Source organism: Podospora anserina, chromosome 1 (genome assembly GCF_000226545.1).
Source record: "Podospora anserina S mat+ genomic DNA chromosome 1, supercontig 5".
In the NCBI taxonomy this organism is placed as follows: Eukaryota; Fungi; Ascomycota; class Sordariomycetes; order Sordariales; family Podosporaceae; genus Podospora; species Podospora anserina.
In genome coordinates this window covers 48,251-66,292 of record NW_001914829.1, presented here as the reverse complement: position 1 = coordinate 66,292, position 18,042 = coordinate 48,251, and the positions used below count along the sequence as shown (strand labels likewise).

Genomic DNA, 18,042 nt, shown 5'->3' with positions numbered 1-18,042 from the left:
GGGTCAAGCGGACTCACTCGCAGCGGATAGGACCGGGAACAGCTGCTGAATTGTACGTGGGGCAACCTGTCTTGCAAGCATTCCCCGCATTCCTTCCTTGATGGTCGCCTTTTTGACGGCACGTGCCTCTGATTCTCGAATTTTTACATATCTCCAACAGTTCTGTGTTGGATTGCAATCTACAAGCCTCACAAAAGAGTCAGCAAGAATACTCATTGCTTGAGTAATCCGGGGTGGAGCAACGGGCTGTGCTATGCACTTATCAGTAAGGACTCACACAGGTGGACGGGATTCTCAACTTGTGGTAAGAGAAGCTTGAATGCTTGGGCATTTGGAACTTCGCTTGAGGAGGTCATGTTGGAAAAATAAAAAAAAGGGGTCCATGTTACAATTTGTTCCAGAATCACTCGACGGCCAGCCTTGTGTGTTGGGAGACAAAGTTGGGGCCAGGTCGCGCGGGGTAGTAGTGGCGGAAAGCAACAGAGAAGCAAAACTACACACGGGTTAGGGTTCTGTACGGTATGGTTCAAGTCGCAACTGACTCACGTTGAATCCTCGCCGGAACCCCACCTTTTTTTGCATATGGAAAAAGAGCCTGCAGCCAACATGAAAGGCCCCCCGTTAAGAGTCACGCTGCCGCCCCTCTTAATACTCAATTGACCCCCCCGCTGAGCCTGGATGCTGAGCTCGTCGTGGCGACTGGTTAGTTCGACACGGAACTCGCTGCTCAAAGCATCCTTGGCTTCTTTCCGTCCAGAATCTCGAACCTATCACTCCTCAGCGTACCGACTATCCAAAATGGCCGACGAAGCTGCTAAAGCCCCCGCGCCGGCGACCACCCCGGCCGCCGCTCCCGATGCGCCTGCGCCAAAGAAAAATGGTGAGTCTAGATCCGCCGAGCGCCGCCATTGTCGTTTCCTTGATCATATTCTGACATGCCCAAAGAGGCCAAGGAGAAGGCCAAAGCCGAAAAGGCTGCCAAATTCGCTGCGAAGCAAGCTGCCGCCAAGCTGAAGCAACAGCAACAAGCCGGTGACAAGCCTGCCGAAGCCCCGAAGCCCAAGGCGAAGAAGGCCGAGACTCCTGTCCTTCCCCCCTACAAGGACGAGACCCTAGCTGGCGAGAAGAAGAAGATCCAGCCCTTCGATCACCCACACTTCTCAGCATACAACCCCCAGGCCGTCGAGTCGTCATGGTATTCATGGTGGGAGAAGAGCGGCTACTTCAAGCCTCAAGAGCCCCGAACCCCTGATGCTGGCAAATTCGTCATTGCCCTGCCGCCCCCGAACGTCACTGGTGCGCTTCACTGCGGCCATGCTCTCGCCAACTCTCTCCAAGATACACTTATTCGATGGAACCGGATGAAGGGCCTCAGCACACTCTGGGTCCCGGGTTGCGATCACGCCGGTATCGCCACTCAGTCCGTTGTCGAAAAGATGCTGTACAAGAGAGAGAAGAAGACGCGCCACGATCTCGGCCGCGAGGAGTTCACAAAGCGCGTGTGGGAGTGGAAGGGGGAATACCATGAGCGCATCAACAATGCCCAGAGACTCATGGGTGGCTCCATGGACTGGAGCCGCGAGGCCTTCACCATGGACGAGAACCTGACTGCCGCCGTTATGGAGGCGTTTGTCACTCTTCACGATGAGGGTCTCATCTACAGGTCCAACCGCTTGGTTAACTGGTCCACTCATCTTCGCACCGCCCTCAGCACCTTGGAGGTCATCAACAAGGATATCACCGGGCGCACCATGATTGACGTGCCCGGCTATGACAGAAAGGTTGAGTTCGGTGTCCTCACATACTTCAAGTACCCAATTGAGGGGTCAGACGAGTTCATCACTGTTGCCACCACACGTCCCGAGACAATGTTGGGCGATAGCGGTATCGCTGTCAGCCCCGGTGATGCCCGCTACGCACACCTTGTCGGAAAGCACGCCCGTCATCCCTTCACCCGGAGGTTGATGCCCATCGTCGAGGATTCCTACGTTGACCCAGAATTCGGCACTGGTGCTGTCAAGCTCACCCCCGCGCACGACTTCAACGATTACAAGCTCGGCGTCGCCCACAAGCTTGAGTTCATCAACGTCCTTACCGAAGACGGCTTGATCAACGAGAACGGCGCTATGTTCCAGGGCCAGAAGAGATTCAACGCCCGTTACACGGTTGTCGAGGAGTTGGCTAAGCTTGGCTTGTTCGTCAAGAAGGAGCCCAACGCCATGGTTATCCCCATTTGCGAGCGCAGTGGGGATGTTATCGAGCCTCGCATGGCGCCTCAGTGGTGGGTGAAGATGGAGGACATGGCCAGGGATGCCATGAGAGTCGTTGAGAGTGGTGAGATCAAGATCAGCCCGGAGAGTGCCCGCAAGAGCTACTTCCAATGGCTCAACAACATCACCGACTGGTGCATTTCCAGACAGTTGTGGTGGGGCCACCGTATCCCGGCGTACCGTATTGTCCTTGAAGGCGAGGACAGCGAGGAGACAGACAAGGCCACCTGGGTTGTTGGCAGAAATGCCGAAGAGGCCAAGGCCAAGGCCGCCGAGAAGGCTGCCGAGCTGTTCCCCGGCAAGAACTACACCCTCGAGCAAGACCCTGACTGCCTCGACACCTGGTTCAGCTCCGGCTTGTGGCCCATGGCTATCTTGGGCTGGCCCAACACGGAGAAGGATGATTTCAAGAAGTTCTTCCCCACCGAGCTGCTCGAATCCGGCTGGGATATTCTGTTCTTCTGGATTGCCAGAATGATCATGCTCTCCCTGAAGTTGACGGGCAAGGTTCCCTTCACTGAGGTGTACTGCCACTCGTTGATCCGCGACGCCGAAGGGCGGAAGATGAGCAAGAGTTTGGGTAATGTCATTGACCCGTTGGACATCATCAACGGTATCAAGCTCGAGGACCTTCACGCGAAGCTCTTGACAGGTAACCTCAGGTCTGACGAGGTTGAGCGTGCCACCAAGTACCAGAAGCAATCGTTCCCTGGCGGCATCCCAGAGTGCGGCGCTGATGCTCTGCGTTTCACGCTTCTCTCGTACACCACCGGTGGTGGCGACATTAACTTCGACATCCGCGTCATGGCGGCCTACCGCAGATTCTGCAACAAGGTTTGGCAAGCTTCCAAGTACGTGTTGGGCAACCTTGGCGATTCCTTCAAGCCTGATGCCCAGCTTGACCTCGCGGCTCTGTCGGTCCCAGAGCGCTGGATTGTTCACCGTACCAACGCGGCCGTCAAGGGCATCAACGAGGCTCTCACGAACAGGCAATTCTCCACTGCCACCAGGCTCGTGTACTCGCTCTTCTAGTAAGTCAACGGTTTCCCTTGGGTCAAAGTTCAGACAGAGCCTCTAACCAAACACAGTGATGACTTCTGCGACATCTTCGTTGAGAACAGCAAGGGCATGCTGGGCCCAGATGCGGACCCTGCCCAAGCCAACTCTGTCCGCCAAGTCCTCTACTTTGTTCTTGATACGTGCCTGCGTCTACTGCACCCTATGCTTCCCTTCATCACCGAGGAGCTCTGGCAGCGTCTGCCACGGAAGGCTGGAGATGAGACTCCTTCCATCCTCCTGGCGCCGTATCCCGAGGCTGACCCGGCTCTCGAGTTCCCCGCTGAGAGCGCAGACTACGAGCTTGGTCTCAAGTGCGCTAGCGGTATCAGATCGTTGGCTGCTGAATACAACATTCGTGATGGCCGTGCCTTCATCGTGGCTTCTACTCCTGCCGCCTTGGAGAAGGTGAGCGCGCAGCTCAACGCCATCAAGACCCTCTCCGGCAGGAGCATTGCTTCCACCGAGGTTATCGAGGAGTCCGCCACCCCCAAGGGCTGCGCTGTTAGTGTCGTGAACGCCGAGATTGTTGTTCTTCTCCAGGTCAGCGACCAAATCACAGATATCGCAGCCGAGATCAGGAAGATCACCACCAAGCTGCAGAAGACCACCGTCGCAATTACCAAGCAGGAGGAGCTGATCAACCGCGAGGGTTTCGAAAAGGTCAGTGATGTTGTCGTAACAACTGAGAAGAAGAAGCTTGCCGATGCACAGGCGGCCAAGGAGAACTACGAGCGGACACTCGCCGAGTTCAGCAAACTCAAGCTCTAAGAAAACAAAAAAAAAAAGGGGGATTCAAAAGGAATTTTTCGTAGTGTTTGCCAATACTCATCATCCATAGAATACAATCTTCCATTTACTTGTGATGATTGCTGCCCCTGATTCCACCCAGACCGAGTGATGCTTATCTTATCAGTTAGCCCAGAAATAATATGGGGGCCATGTGTGCTGCGAAGAAATCTTGGCGGACTGGAACTGCGCCGTGTGGTTTTCGCACTAGCCACGTGTGGCTGTTCTGGTGGCCCCCGCAGCCCTAACCAGGAAAACGCTTGGCCACACAGATTCCCAAAATTTCGCGACCCCGGAACCGCGAGAGATTCTGCAACCCATCACAAAGCTCCCTCTTGTCGACGACGACGCAGGTACGTTTAATCGACCAAGAAGTAGCTTTCTCCCCAATTCTCAATTCTAACTCGACAATTTTTCCAGATCCACCGCCAAAATGAGTACGTTCCCACCCCTCCGTTGCGATACCTGAGCACACCACACCCATCCCCGAAATATCGAAATGCATCCTCGACTCAAGATGCCGATGTCCTCGACGCCTTGATGGCTCATCCGTGGCCGAAATTTTGCATCTACACATTGCGTACGGGATTGGTCACGGTTATGCTGACTCTCGACAACAGCGAAGGGTACCTCCAGCTTTGGCAAGCGGTATGTTTCGACATTGGGATATGGAGTGAGGCGGAATTCATTGCTGACTCTCATCAATAGCCACAACAAGACCCACGGGATCTGCAGACGCTGCGGGTAAGTCCTCACGAGCCCTTCATCGACGAACCGGACGAGAGAACGATTCGATTGCCGACGAGGAGGAACGAGAGGAGGATGACGAATAGATATTGACATTGGTGTTCAACAGTCGCCGTTCCATGCACAACCAGAAGCACACCTGCGCTTCGTGCGGCTACCCCGCTGCTAAGACCCGCAAGTGTACGTTGCCAACAACACTCGAGACGGCATGAAAAGGGAACGGCTTGCTGACGTTCGGGGTATTACAGACAACTGGTCCGAGAAGGCTAAGCGCAGAAAGGTCACCGGCACCGGCCGCATGAGATACCTCAGCACCATCTCCAGAAAGTTCAAGAACGGCTTCCAGACTGGTGTCCCCAAGGGCTCGCGGGGTCCCAACACCGCTTCCGAGTAAGCAGGTCGTCTTCGGGCATTGATGGGCTGGAACGTGGATGACGGGACGGGTCGTTTTTGGCGAGCGGTGTAAACGGGCGCTGGGATTCACAAATTTATTCCGGACGGGGAAACCATGCTCGCGGTTTTTATGCTTTGCTGCTTTCAGTCATCACAAATGGTATGCATCTCGGCGGGCAAATTGGGGTCATAAAACCACAGACACACAAAAATCGCGAATGCACTCGCGACGAACCAACTACCATCCAGACCAGTTTATCCATGGGCACGAGAGTCAAGCAAAAAGAAGTGATGAAGCAGCATCAAGGGCAGACGGTTTATGAAAGGCGTGAAGGTGTTTCTTTGTTATTACTGGGACAGCCCAGCAGACGCTCCCAAGAGTCGGGCGCAAAGGGGTTCAAAATCGGTATTCCTGTATTTACCTCTTTGGTGCTGGCTCATGATGTCCTCTGGTGCTGTCCATGATTGATGATTGGAATTGGGCGTCTCGTGCCATATTCCATGCGTCCGGTTGTCTCTTGGAACGCTGTGCTCTCAGCTACTTGGGCGGCGGTTTTGCTGTCAAAAATTGGGCATCATTCGCTTGCGTCATATGTGTGCGTGCTTGCTATGCCTTTCTGGACCATATCATCCAATGACTAGTCATGCCATGAGCATCTCATCCATTTACTTGCCATACCGTGACATCTACTGCCCCCTCTCGAAGACCTTGGCACCGCCATGCCCCCCAACCTTGTAAAGATACTCTCTGTCCTCCGTCTCGCCATCCCTCGAACTGGTGATCCTCACCACCCCACTGACATCCTTTGCTGTGCCAGTGTCCAGCAGCCTCAGGGCGCACAGCATGTCCGCCTCGTGAAGCAGTGACAGCACAAACCAGGAGTGGTTCGTCTCGAGGGGTGTGGGAGCGACAGGAGGGTGAACGAGAGGGTCGTCGGCTGACACGGTAACGACGCAGCTGTGGACCTTCTGTTTATTGTTTGTCAGCCCCATCCACAAACTTTTTTTTTCCCTTGCCAAATGGCCACGAGGGTCGAGGGACCGGGGGCGGCGGGAAGGGAAGACAAACCTCTCTCAGATCCAAGATGACATCCCTCACCGCGATCCCAGCCCCTTCCCCACCGCCAGCACTAGTACTCGCAACCAAGAAATCCGGCTGGTCCAGCACCAGCACCACCCTCCTCTTCCTCCCCGCATCCAACCCCGCCAGGGCATCTCCGATCTGTCTCTGAACCGCCCGGAGATCATCCCCGTCCTGCAACCTCCCCCCGGACCGCTGGGACGGGAGAAACAAGCCCGTCAACCCATCCACAAACGCGAACCTGCCCTTTCGGGCTTCGGAGTCGAGGTCGAGCGAGAGCTTGGAGAGGGTCTGCTGGAAGAAGGGGTAGTCTCGGAGGAAGGACGCCAGCAATACCGCGACTTCTGGCTCGCCTTCGACGCTGGGGGTTTTGAGGTAGGAGTGGATGTACCGCGCCACAGCCAGTTTGTCGATGCGCCGAGGATGGAGCTGAGAACAATGAGGGAGGTTTCCCGGGGCAGGGAGAGGTAGGGTTCCAAAAGGTGGGGGGTTGTGGTCGACATTGCCGTGGTTGATATGGTGGTGACTGGTGATGGCGGGTTTGATGGAGTGTTTAAAGACCCAAAAAAAAAATGTTGGAGGGGTTGAAGAGATGGTAGAAGTTGGGGGGAGAGGGGCATCAAAGTGGAGAAGGGACCTTGATAACCTACACCACCACAACACGATCTTCAAAGATAGTATGATTATAAATGTACAACATATATCATATAAATGTATTTCTAACGAGTGCTAAAGCCATGTTGGTATCATATATCATATCCAGAACACAGACCGTTTAAAAAAAGTCATCAAACCCCCAGCCCAGTCCATAAAGAAAGAAAGAAAAAAACCGGCCATGCAAATGCAATGCAGTAACACTAAACCATACGGTCATAAAACGAAAGTCTTTAAAAAAACGCCAAAAAAAAACAAACCCTCCCCCCCCCCCCCCAAAAAAAAAAAGTCTCATTCCGATTTCCTGTGTCCAACCTTTTGAAAGTTGACATGAAGCCTCTCCTGCTTTCTCCGCTCGATGCTCTCCTAGAACCTCTCCATAAAGTTCTTCCGCACCGTCCACATGCGCGCCCGCTTGCCATAGATATACATCGGGATGGTGAACAGCAGCAGGATAAGCTGAATGACACCAATCCAAATGTACACCTTCTTCGGTCCGTCCGAGCTCAGCCAGCCGGTGACGAACAAACTGAAAACAAGACCATGGAAGATGTTCTTGCAAAAGTTGAGTGTGACAAGGGCCTCGCCGGCATACTGTCTGTAGCTGTCGACGCAGAAGGTGATGCTGGTTGTTGATCCCAAACAGCACCCAAAGGAAATTATGCCAAAGAATGCCGTCGGCACCATCCAGTGATCTCTCACCTCGGCCGACCAGCCGAAACCCATCAGGCCGATAACCGTGGTGATGGCCACGGGGAGAGCCATGATGAGTCTGAACTCGGGTTCGTAAAGTCCACCATTGCGTCTCGCCATCGCCTTCACAATGACATCCGAGACTCTGCCTGCCACGGCAGTTCCGAGGACACCACCGATAAAAGGAGAGATGTAGACGAGACCGGTCTGAAGGGCGTCAAAGTCGTAGACTTCCTCTCGGTATATCACGGCCATAGATTCTGATATCACGATAAGCCATCCGACCGAGCACGCGTACACGATCGATGACCACAACACGGCAGGATACGACAGAAGAATCAGAGGCCGGACGGCAGCCTTGTGCCACTTGTCCTTGTTGAGGCGGCCATTGAAGGGTTTGAGCTGCTGAACAAAAGATTTCGGGGGTGCGCCGCGCAAGACGGTCGTGTACGCCTCTCGCCCGGACCGAGAGCTCGAAAGCGACTCACTATCGGTGTCGTGAGGAGTTCTCGAGGCTGGGCCGTCGGAGACCGGCTTTTCCGACTCTGAAACCGCAGGAGGGGCTTGGGCAGTTGGGGGTCGTTGGATGTCTTGCGATGCTCTCTCGCGGGGCTCCGAATCTAGGTACTCGGGCTCCGGAGCGAAACCGACTTGCGCCCTGGTCGCGGCTTTCGGAGGCTCGGGTGAAGGCACAGCTTCCGTGATTGGTGATTGCGGAGCAGGCGTGACAGCCGGGGTGGCATGAGCCCCCGGGTGAGCCACATCGTGTCTCGAGGAGAAGCGGCGGAAGAAGTTTGGTCTGGACTTCTTTCTGCGATGCGGAGCACGGTCCCAGAAAGATTCGGGGACAAAAAGAAACAAGAGGACCGAGCAGAACCCGACGATGATGGCAACGATCCTAGAACAAGGCGTCAGTCCCGCACTCGAAGGACACGCATGCTGATGGACTTACCAAAACACCCATCGCCATCCCAACTTTTGAATAATGGCAGCGCTGACCAAAGGAACCAGATTCTTCCCACCGAGCAACAACAGAGTGTAGATACCGATGCGGAATGCGCGCTCGTGAAGGAAGAAGATTTCGGCAATGGTGGCGGAAGGAAGACATTCGACAGGGCTGACGGAGACACCCTGGAGGATACGGGCAACCACCAACGAGGCGAAGTTTGGTGACAAGGCACACCAAACCGAAGTCAAAATGAACAGGACGGAACTGAACAGGTAGACTGGCCGCTTTCCCCACAAGATGGCAGTTGGAGAGAACACAACGGAGCCCAGACCCATACCCATCATGTACAGACCTGTCGTGAGGGAGACGGTGTGAACATCTACCCCATAATCGCTGGCAACGTCGGTGAACCCGGCGGCCAGGATGGGCGTCATGCCTCCACCAACGAGGCAGTAGAGCCCGAGAGAGAGAAGCGAAGAGTCTCTTCGCCATACCGGCCAGTTCAGGGGATCATTGGCCGAATCATCAGGCTGAGGGTCCAAGATGATTTTCCCATCCTTGGTCTTCTTCTTGGGGTCCTCTGCCGGAGGCGGTGGTTCGGTGACCTGGCGAAGGACACCGACAGGAATAGAGGAATGAGATGTTCTTGCGGGCGCGTTCCTCAAGCCGAGCGGCTCGTTGTGATCAGGGGCCAGCAAGAGAACGGAGCCTAGGAGCGGTGTTAGCAACCAGACTTGCTTGAAAGCCGTTGTAAGGGACATACCTGGAACCTCGATCGTCTCCTTGTCTTCCAGGATTCCCATCGTCCATCTTGTTGGGCCCTTTTTTTCAACGGAACCCTCCCCATTGGATGAATTGCGCGAAAACCATTTTCGCCGCTGCGGTGATTCCCCCGAGCTGCTTGCCATCCCAAGCGTCTAGGTCTAAACAGGTGAAGGATATGCCGTGCCAGGTGAAGCTGCTTAGGTGGTTTTTAGGATGAAAAGTTAAAAAAAAGAATAAAGGGAGAGAGGCTAAGAGGTTCAGAGAGGAAGTTGGTCTTCTAAAGCTGGAGGAGGTATTAGACGGCGTCTGTTGACAAGCAAGAGACAGCGCAGAAACAAGGGCTTCCCCCCAAGTCGCGTTGATCTCCAAGACGGGCAGGCGGCGGGAGGGTAGGAGGTGCAGCGCCTTCCAGCAGCAAGGCTTTGATGCCTGCAGCTTTGCGGGGAGAGTGGGACCGCTTGTCGTTGGTCTGACCTTGCAAGTTTGAAGAATGAGAGATCTGGAGATCAACTGACGCCGGACGCGATGGAAGGAAGCGGCGACGTCGATATATACAGACACAACGCGCCGTGCCCAGCGTCAGATGTGTGGAGCCGGCGAACTGCTTCAAGAAGGCTGCACCGCTACGGATTCGGTTCATCATGACATGGATTGTGTGCCAAGATACGGCCAAGGTGGTGCTCGACAAGAACCCTTGGTTATCAAGAGAGAGAGAGAGAGAGAGAGAGAACCTCTCGGGCCCTCTTGGCCGACCAGTGAAGTCTCGTCGTTCTCGACGTGTCCTCAGCTGTGTCCGGATCCTCACCGAGAGGCTTGTTGAGCAGAGAGGTTGAAATCAGGGAATAGGCCATTGGGTTGCCAGTTGGACGCACCTCTAAAGAGCAGCTGCTGACACTCTACGAATGGCACGGGAGGCCCGAAGGATCAGCACCTGTTGATGGTCCGGGACGTCTTCATCTTTACGGTCACCCAAGGTCCCTCTGAAAGGTGGTGGAGTGTGTTGGGCTACTTGGCGGGGGGTTTGGTCCCTTGTGATTCCCCGGATACTCCACCGACCCCCGCTAACAGCAGAGTCTCCTGCGACCTCGAATTTTCCCCGCAGGGTCGATAATAAGACGCTAGCTAATGGTTGTCAGAAGATGGCAACAAAGAGAGCAAAATAACTTGAAGCGTCGGTCGGCAGGCGACTCCCGTATGGTCTGACCAGTGGACCGCAACGGGCAATGAGTGGTGGTCGTTGCCGGTCCATGGGAAAACATTGGACAAGGTCTCCCATGCAGAATGACGCCAGCTTCATCTGGTGGTGCACACAAGCCGCTGTGAGCGCGGCAGCCACCCCCCGCCTCACCCGCCCCAGTGCCGAGAAGTTGGGCTGCGGGCCAATGATGATCCCTGTCGTTGGGCATGGGGGCTGATAGCTGTCCCATGAGCTCATCGGTTTCTTTGATAGCTCCGATATGCGAGTCAAGCTCAGACATGAAAAACACAAGATTCTGACAAACTTGGTCAGTTTTGTCGCTATCTCGATGATACCCGTCTCGGTCTCTCATCATTGAGGAGCCCCAGCGAGCAGGATGCACACCCTTCTTCTTCGACCGACCCTTGCCGGGCGGCTTTTCCCTCGGGCCAAGTCTTACAAGACCGTCATCGCATGCATAGAAGAGCCGCTGTCCGTCTCACGCGTTCACTTCTCGACATCGCCCAAGGTGGGTGCGAAGAACCAGGTTTATGCCTCGTGAGTAACCTCATGCATCTCCCCCACATGTCCCAACGGTGCCGATGGAGCAGTGGCCTTACCACTTTGGGGGAATATCTTTTGACAATCTGTTTCGTTCGCTCGAATCATGTAGCGTTCGTAACCCGGACCAGTTTCACACCTACCAACTCCTGTCGGCATCATCCCGGACGCCTCTCTTGACGATGTGGACAGCCTCGTACTGCCCAACATGCAAAGTCGTAGAACCCCTCATCCGGGAGCTCGTCGAGTCCGGTGTCGGTGAGGCTGAGGGCGGGGTGGGCTACTGCGAAGTCGAGTACGACGCGCCAGATGTCATGAGCGCGGGTCTGGGGATGACCTACATGATCAGTGCCCTCCCGACTCTTCTCAGTTTCGACGCCCAGGAGGCTCAAGTCGAGACCAAGGTTACGGATGCCAGGAAGATGGCCAACCGTCAGTTTCTGGAGGAGTGGATGAGGACCGAGGCACGTAGACACGGCAGTCGGGGTGGTGGCGGGGGCAACTTCCTCAGCAATTTCTTTGGCAAGTCGAAATAGTTGTGAAACGGCTGACCCCCAACAGTCTGGGCCGAGAGAATAGAAGCGTTTAGGTAAGTGGTAGGCTTTGAATATCGACATTGGGCAGCCAGCCAGGCAAACTGACACATGCAACATCAAGAAAATCATCAGAGCGGCGAGAATTTTGATTTTTCAGAAGTGTGGTGACAGCTGATATCTCACAGCTAATCCTCAGCAACACGGGCCCTCTCAAGGAGTGTAAAACACCTCCTCAACCCCTTTCCACCAAGCCGGTTCCCCGTCTGAACTGCTCTTCGCCCCCGGTACAAGAGACTCCTGGAGGCTGTGCGTCAACTTCCACCACTCCCTCACCTTTGGGTTCTCCCTCATCCTCTTCATGTCCGCGTCATAGTCGGTGCCAATGTACTTGAAGCTGGCGAAAAGGATTCCGCTGTCTGGATCGTGGAAGATGCTGTCTGTGGTTTGATTAGATCTCGGTTGCTCGTGTGTAGAACACATCGAGGAATAGATTACAATCTCTGATATTGCTAGCCTTGATCTGCTCCAACACACCAGGCCAAACGGCAGCGTGGATCTCCTTGTACTTGGCAACGTGCTCGGGTTTAAGCTTGATGATCTGACCGAACCGGCGGACTGGGCCAGCGGTGGCAGGGGATTTGGGTGAAGACCAGAGCTGAGACATTTTTGGTCTTTTAACTTGAACAGCAATGGTCTTGCCAAAGTCAGAATTATGTCGGGAAGGTGAATTCAAAGTAAAATGAGGATGTTGGCAAGTTGAAACAACTTCAAATGAGACTTGGACGTTGATGTCTTGAGTGTGACCACATGGAAAAAGTGGATTGACTGATTGGAGGGAACAGACCTCTGAGGTGCTCATAGCCCCCTCACTCTCACCACAAAATAACAAAATAAGTGGAACAGAAAGGTGAAGTTAATCCATATTTATTTTTAAAAAATGAACCATACCTCAAAAGGTAGATAGATTATCGGGCATTCTAAATATCTTTATTCAAAGGCTTTGTTGCTATATTTAGAGTCCCATTCACCATCTTAAAGGCATATCAACTATCTTTAATAGCCTAGTGATTATCCTTCAAACTGAAAGGCATGGTTCAGCAACCTACCTGTGTGTCAACTATTTTGTGGTGACGATGCCCCTCTCAAACCGCTCACTTTATCCGGATGCCTCTCTCGAAACTGGTAGGAGACGTCGAGAGAGCACACCAGCGCTGAATGATGCCTAGACTTTAGCCGCGAGCTTTGTCTTTAGATTCAACGTTCGCCTGGGTCTTGAAGCCTGCAGTCCTCAAGTATACCTGCCCATCCAGTTCTCGCGAACAGCCCTGCAATATTTACTACAAACGACCTGAGGCTCAAGACCGGGAAAATACACAATTGCTGATGGTTTTTCTACAATATCCCAGAGTGGAATGCTCAAGACGACTGCTTTTGCCAGATATATATATACCATTAGCGCCCACGACACAAATCCCAACCTGGTATCTAACCCGCATCCCGATTCCGAAACTCCCAAGACTCCAAGCCATCGCCTTCTTATGTCGCGACTCACCCCTGAATCCCCAGCAACCCCCTCAAAACAGCCTCGCTCCCCCTATACCACCGTCCCCTTGCCTCCAGCTCATCAACCCCGTTCCTGGCCCCCTTATCCTCCCTCCTTCTCTTCGCTTCTTTCGCCGCCGCCATCGCATTCCCCCTCTTCTGCTCCAGCCCGGCCACCTCTCCTTGCAACCGCTCCACCTCCTTCCTCTTCCGTGGAGCCTGATTTCTCAGCTGCTCCAACTGCCTATCCAACTCCTGCATCTGCCTCTTTTTCTCGCCCACAAGCTGCAGCGTCTTCGCCAGCGGCAAATTCAGCTCTGCCCTCGATCCCTCCCCAACCTGCTGCTCCTCCTTCAACCTCGCAATCTCCCTTTCCAACCCCTCCACTCGTCCCGGCAGCTCCCCTAGCCGGACAGTCTCCGTCTTGACCCTCTCGTAACGTTTTGCCAGCTCCCGCCCCCTCGCCTCCAGATCCTTGACCATGTCCGCCACCTCATTCTTGAGAGCCTTCAGCTCCGCCTTGGCAACCTTGTTGCTGTCTTCCAGCTCGGCGTTTTCCTGGGGCGTGACGATCAAGGGCGGGTCGCCGACGATGGCGCGTATGAACTTTTCTTTGGTGACCTGCTCGACGTAGGAGAAGCGGAGTTTGGAGAAGAGTTCTTTGTAGTGGAGGAGGTCGGCCTTCGAGGAAGGAGAGGGTTGACCCCGAGGGCGGGAGAGAGGTGTTGGAGATGTCAGAGGTGCGAGCTGCTGACGGGGTCTCGGACGAAGAAGCGGACGAGATTATCGGGGCGGAGAGGCGGATGATGGTTATGGGGGATTCTTCATCCCGAGGCTGAGGAGGCCGAGGGAACGAGGGATTGGAGTTGGGTGAGGGCGTGGTTGGCGCGGTGGGTGAGCGATTGGGGTGACGCTTTGGTTGGGGATTTGGCGCGGCCCATTTTTGCGGCCTTGAGTAATTGTTAAAATTCTGATATCTCTGGTAAAAAAAAATCAAAAAAATAAAAAAAAAACGAATTTGTCCCGTCGTGTTTTTTGCAAAAGGGTTGGTGGTTGTCTTCTGTTCGAGAGTTGCGCTGGCCATGAAGGTGCGCGATGCGCTCTCGAAAGCGCGCGGCCGGCAATCTGTTGACATTAAACCCCAAAAGGTGTTAGCGCGGGGCAGCAGTGCCAGACCCTAACCCTGATATTCATTCCTCTTGGAAATCCACCTCGGAATTTCAGAAAACTTCCCACGTGAGATCTTCCACCTGTTGTGCAATGTCATCCATCAGCTTTGGGCTTTGTACAACACGCCCCCTTTTTTGTCTTAGTTTCTGTACCAAGACAACATTCCAAAAAAAAAAAAAATGTCAGAAAATAGATACGAAGCAAGGGCGAATGCGAAGGACCTCGACGCCAACTCAGCGAGACCTCAGACATCTCCCGCTGCTGCCTGCAAACACTGATAGCAAGCCCGGCAGCTGGAAAGCATGCAGCAAAACAATAGCCATCATGCACTGTGGAGGGAGAATGTGACTGGTCATCCTGGCATACTCGAACAAGCAAGGCAATCCCATCTTGTGTTCTTTTAGGCTGCCCTAACATGTCGACAACCGGCAAGGGATCGGAAGCTTCACCCGCGGTCGGATAGATTGTTGAGCCAGAGTCAGAAAGAAAAAAAAGCTTCGACGGCTCACTGACATCCGTATGCAAGTGTCACCGAGTTTGGCATTTGCGGGGACTGATCCTCTTCCTGCCCGTCGACGATCCAGCGTCCCATCTGCACGATGAGATTAGATATTGGAACCCTATCACGTAGCCCGGGCCCCCTTCTGCTGACCGCCAGCGGCCCACAGATGCAGGACAGGCAAGTTCGCTACCCAAAGTCGGATCCTACTCTCCGTCCCAACCACCGGTTCTTGCGCGCTCGGAATACAAAAGAAATTCGACAATACATGCTGCTCGACAACACATGCTGCAAACCAGCGCGGGGTTCTACTCAGCCCAGAGAGAAGAAGCAAACCTTGAATCAAAACTGGTCAGCCGCCTCTCTGGCCGTGCCCGGTTTGGGAATACCCCGCTTCCTTGGACAGAAGCTTTGTCATGCCGTTGGCTGCTGGTGTCTCTGCTTGGCTAGAACTGCAGCAAGGACTCGACCTTGATTGGATTCTGTAGCCAGCCACTTCGATCACTCACATCGAACACGGCTGTGAGGAGTTGGGTGGTTCCAGGGTTGCTTGCCTCTCTCGTTCTCTCGTTTGAACAGGAGCAGACTTGGGGGAGAGAAACCCGCAGGCTCTGGTAGGAGAGGCTTGACACACTTTGTTTGCTTTTTGAGAGTCGTGCCGAGTTTGGACCCCATCATTAGAAGTCTAGCTCGACATTGCCAGGCTAGTCGTTTCTAGTAGTGGAAGCGTCGATCCGCCAGATCAGCCAGGGAAGAAAAGGTTGTGGGGGAAGATCCAATTGGGGGATCACTTGGACGCCCCCCACCCTCTGTCTCGAGAAGCACGGTCCATATCAAAGACCACACACCCGACCCCCCCCCCCCCACCACCCCCATGCGAGCAAGTCACAGAAAAAAGAAAGTCATTTTGGGGAATCGAGTCCGACTGCTCCAGAGTTGTGGCTTGCTGCGCACTACAGTTTGTCTCAGTTTGCCCTAGGGACCACCCTGTATGAGGGTCGAGTACTAAAAGTTGGGGGAAGGGCCGACTGCCCAGGACCTGTCTCCTCCATCTTCTCTCTCGCTGTAGTCTTTGTTCGCACTTTTTTGCTGGTGATATCTGCCTGTTTTGGTCCCGCAATGGCAATCTCTTCTCCTCCAGCTGATCCCCCTCCGGTATGGGTTCGAGCCGGTGACCCGGCTGGTGGACCTTTCTACATTCTCGTTTCTAATGCAAGTCTTCTTTCTTCTTGGCCACCCTTTCGATGCGAATCCTAACTGACTTTTGAAAGCTGCCTGACCAAACCGACGCTCGAGAATTTCGTAACTTTGTGTTTTCTCTACTTCATAAGAAGTCAGAGGTCTTTGTTGGCATCCAGGGCGAACAGAAGAACAAGGGCTGGGTGCGGATTGTCGGCTTTAGCCAGTTCGAGAATTGCAAGAGTAAGGCCTCTCCTGTTGAGCCGAGAAAGAGAACGCATGCTGACCAGTTTCGGGCAGGATGGCTGGCAATTACTCACTACAGGGGTCGTCCCATCAAGGTCGATGACCCTGGATACAGAATTGGTGGCACAGGAGCCGTGCAGATAGTCAAGCCGTTCGACCGTGATCGGGTCTTGATCGTTACCCACGAAGATGCGCTGGCTCTCAATAAACCCCCTGGTGTGCCGGCCCCGGCACGTAACCACACGTTGGAGTCAGCAGCTTGGGGGTACCAAGCCGCAGCAGCTCCTCGCAATGCCGGGGCCATGATGCAGCCGGGGCCGTATGGGGTAGTCAGCTGGATGGGACAGCCACAACCGCAGCAACACCCCCAACACCAGCACCTTCAGGCGCAACTGAACCCCCAACAACAGCCAGTCACCTCGATGACAGCAACCTGGGGGCACCAGGCTCAAGTTGCCCTGTATCATGGGCAGCCTCAAGTAGCTCATGCGGCACAACCTCAACCAGCCCACTCGGGGTATTATTCCCAACAAGCACTTCAAGGTCATCTACAAGCCTGGTCGCACCCGCAGCAGCAACAACAACAACAACAACAACAACAACAAAGCCCTATCTCTCTAGAAGCCCAAGCAGCTTTTCAACTACAACAAGCAGCCTGGTCTCAACCGCATCTCTACGCCGTCCCATCCATTCCTCAGCCGTACTTCCAGCCCGTCCAGCCTGGTATGGTAGCCGGTATGCCATACTGGGGATTCCCGCAGATGCCGGCCTACTATGGTCCTCAGGCACAACAACCGGCATCGAACGAAGCTGCCCAGGCTCAAGCCCAGGCACAGGCTCATGCGCAATGGGTATACCAGCAGCAGCAATTTCAGATGGCTTATGCCGGGATGTTCCAGGCTGCTCAACAGCAGCAGCAGGTTCAGCATTCTCAGGTAGGCTTACTTTCTCGATCACATCCACCTTTGCTTATCCTCTGACACCGTTGCGAGCAGACCATGTAGAGAGCCCACGCACGTCCAAAGTCAGTCTTTATGAGACACTTTGACATACATAGCCTTCCGATGCCCGAACCTCTCCGCACACAGCACATATCAGCAACCAGACAAAAAATATATCCCCCAACATGCACACAACCCACCCCCCTCATGCTCGACATCTCTTTACCCCCCTCCCTTTAACTTCCTTTCTGTTCGGTTTAACCAAAAAAATTAAAAATAAATGGTGTTTCCTTTTCTCAAGCGGAGGGTCACCGGAATTGCAATCAGGTAAAACAACAGGGGCAAATTCTTCTAGGGACAAGAAGCAATGGCAAAATGACACACTAGGTTAGGTAGTTTAGGCGTTTCTTTCTTTCTTTTTCTCTTTTTCTTTTTCTTCTTTTTTTCTTTCTCTTTTTTTCCTTCCTTTTTTTCTCTCTTTTTTTTCTTTCCTTTTTTTCTTTCCTTTTTTTTTTCCTCTTTTTTTTTCCTTTTTTTTTTTCCTTTTTTTCCCCCCCTCGCAATGGAACTTTTCTTCCTCCTCCACAAAACCGATTGACCCCTAATACGTAGTAAATCACACCTACCGTCATGACAAGGTCCCCGCTGAAACATGATGCCCCTTGTTACATCTCCTGGCCCGGAGACAATTAATGTGTTCCCCTCGCACCTCCCAAAATCTCGATGGGCTGCATTGTATGTATGTATGTATGTATGTAAATATGTATGTATGTGATAGCTCACAATCCGAACGG

The 18,042-nt window shown here is 53.7% G+C and overlaps 8 protein-coding genes across 8 annotated transcripts; 4 read left to right on the top strand and 4 right to left on the bottom strand.

Annotated features, from left to right (window-relative positions):
- Positions 1-798: 798 nt before the first annotated feature.
- Positions 799-4,097, top strand: PODANS_1_20540 (uncharacterized protein; the record flags this gene model as incomplete). The annotated part of the gene is made up of 3 exons (XM_001902975.1): positions 799-880; positions 946-3,301; positions 3,359-4,097. 3 exons carry the CDS (start codon positions 799-801, stop codon positions 4,095-4,097), a joined length of 3,177 nt encoding a protein of 1,058 aa, XP_001903010.1.
- Positions 4,098-4,548: 451 nt separating this feature from the next.
- On the top strand, positions 4,549-5,256 carry PODANS_1_20530 (uncharacterized protein; the record flags this gene model as incomplete). The annotated part of the gene is made up of 5 exons (XM_001902974.1): positions 4,549-4,552; positions 4,736-4,763; positions 4,824-4,859; positions 4,972-5,042; positions 5,111-5,256. The coding sequence occupies 5 exons, from the start codon at positions 4,549-4,551 to the stop codon at positions 5,254-5,256; spliced, it is 285 nt and encodes a 94-aa protein (XP_001903009.1).
- A 686-nt stretch (positions 5,257-5,942) lies between these two features.
- PODANS_1_20520 (uncharacterized protein) lies at positions 5,943-6,824 on the bottom strand (the record flags this gene model as incomplete). The annotated part of the gene is given in 3 exon segments (XM_001902973.1): positions 5,943-6,224; positions 6,325-6,720; positions 6,735-6,824. Coding segments are annotated over 3 exon segments (768 nt in total), but the record flags the coding sequence as incomplete, so codon positions are not given.
- Positions 6,825-7,111: 287 nt separating this feature from the next.
- Positions 7,112-9,549, bottom strand: PODANS_1_20510 (uncharacterized protein; the record flags this gene model as incomplete). Its single annotated transcript, XM_001902972.1, has 3 exons — positions 7,112-7,476; positions 7,551-8,581; positions 8,636-9,549. Coding segments are annotated over 3 exons (2,310 nt in total), but the record flags the coding sequence as incomplete, so codon positions are not given.
- A 1,422-nt stretch (positions 9,550-10,971) lies between these two features.
- Positions 10,972-11,671, top strand: PODANS_1_20500 (uncharacterized protein; the record flags this gene model as incomplete). Its single annotated transcript, XM_001902971.1, has 2 exons — positions 10,972-11,132; positions 11,248-11,671. 2 exons carry the CDS (start codon positions 10,972-10,974, stop codon positions 11,669-11,671), a joined length of 585 nt encoding a protein of 194 aa, XP_001903006.1.
- A 210-nt stretch (positions 11,672-11,881) lies between these two features.
- On the bottom strand, positions 11,882-12,151 carry PODANS_1_20490 (uncharacterized protein; the record flags this gene model as incomplete). Its single annotated transcript, XM_001902970.1, has 1 exon — positions 11,882-12,151. One exon carries the CDS (start codon positions 12,149-12,151, stop codon positions 11,882-11,884), a length of 270 nt encoding a protein of 89 aa, XP_001903005.1.
- Positions 12,152-13,219: 1,068 nt separating this feature from the next.
- PODANS_1_20480 (uncharacterized protein) lies at positions 13,220-13,894 on the bottom strand (the record flags this gene model as incomplete). The annotated part of the gene is made up of 1 exon (XM_001902969.1): positions 13,220-13,894. A coding segment is annotated over one exon (675 nt), but the record flags the coding sequence as incomplete, so codon positions are not given.
- Positions 13,895-16,001: 2,107 nt separating this feature from the next.
- PODANS_1_20470 (uncharacterized protein) lies at positions 16,002-17,311 on the top strand (the record flags this gene model as incomplete). The annotated part of the gene is made up of 4 exons (XM_001902968.1): positions 16,002-16,094; positions 16,154-16,304; positions 16,362-17,242; positions 17,303-17,311. 4 exons carry the CDS (start codon positions 16,002-16,004, stop codon positions 17,309-17,311), a joined length of 1,134 nt encoding a protein of 377 aa, XP_001903003.1.
- Between the last annotated feature and the right edge of the window lie 731 nt (positions 17,312-18,042).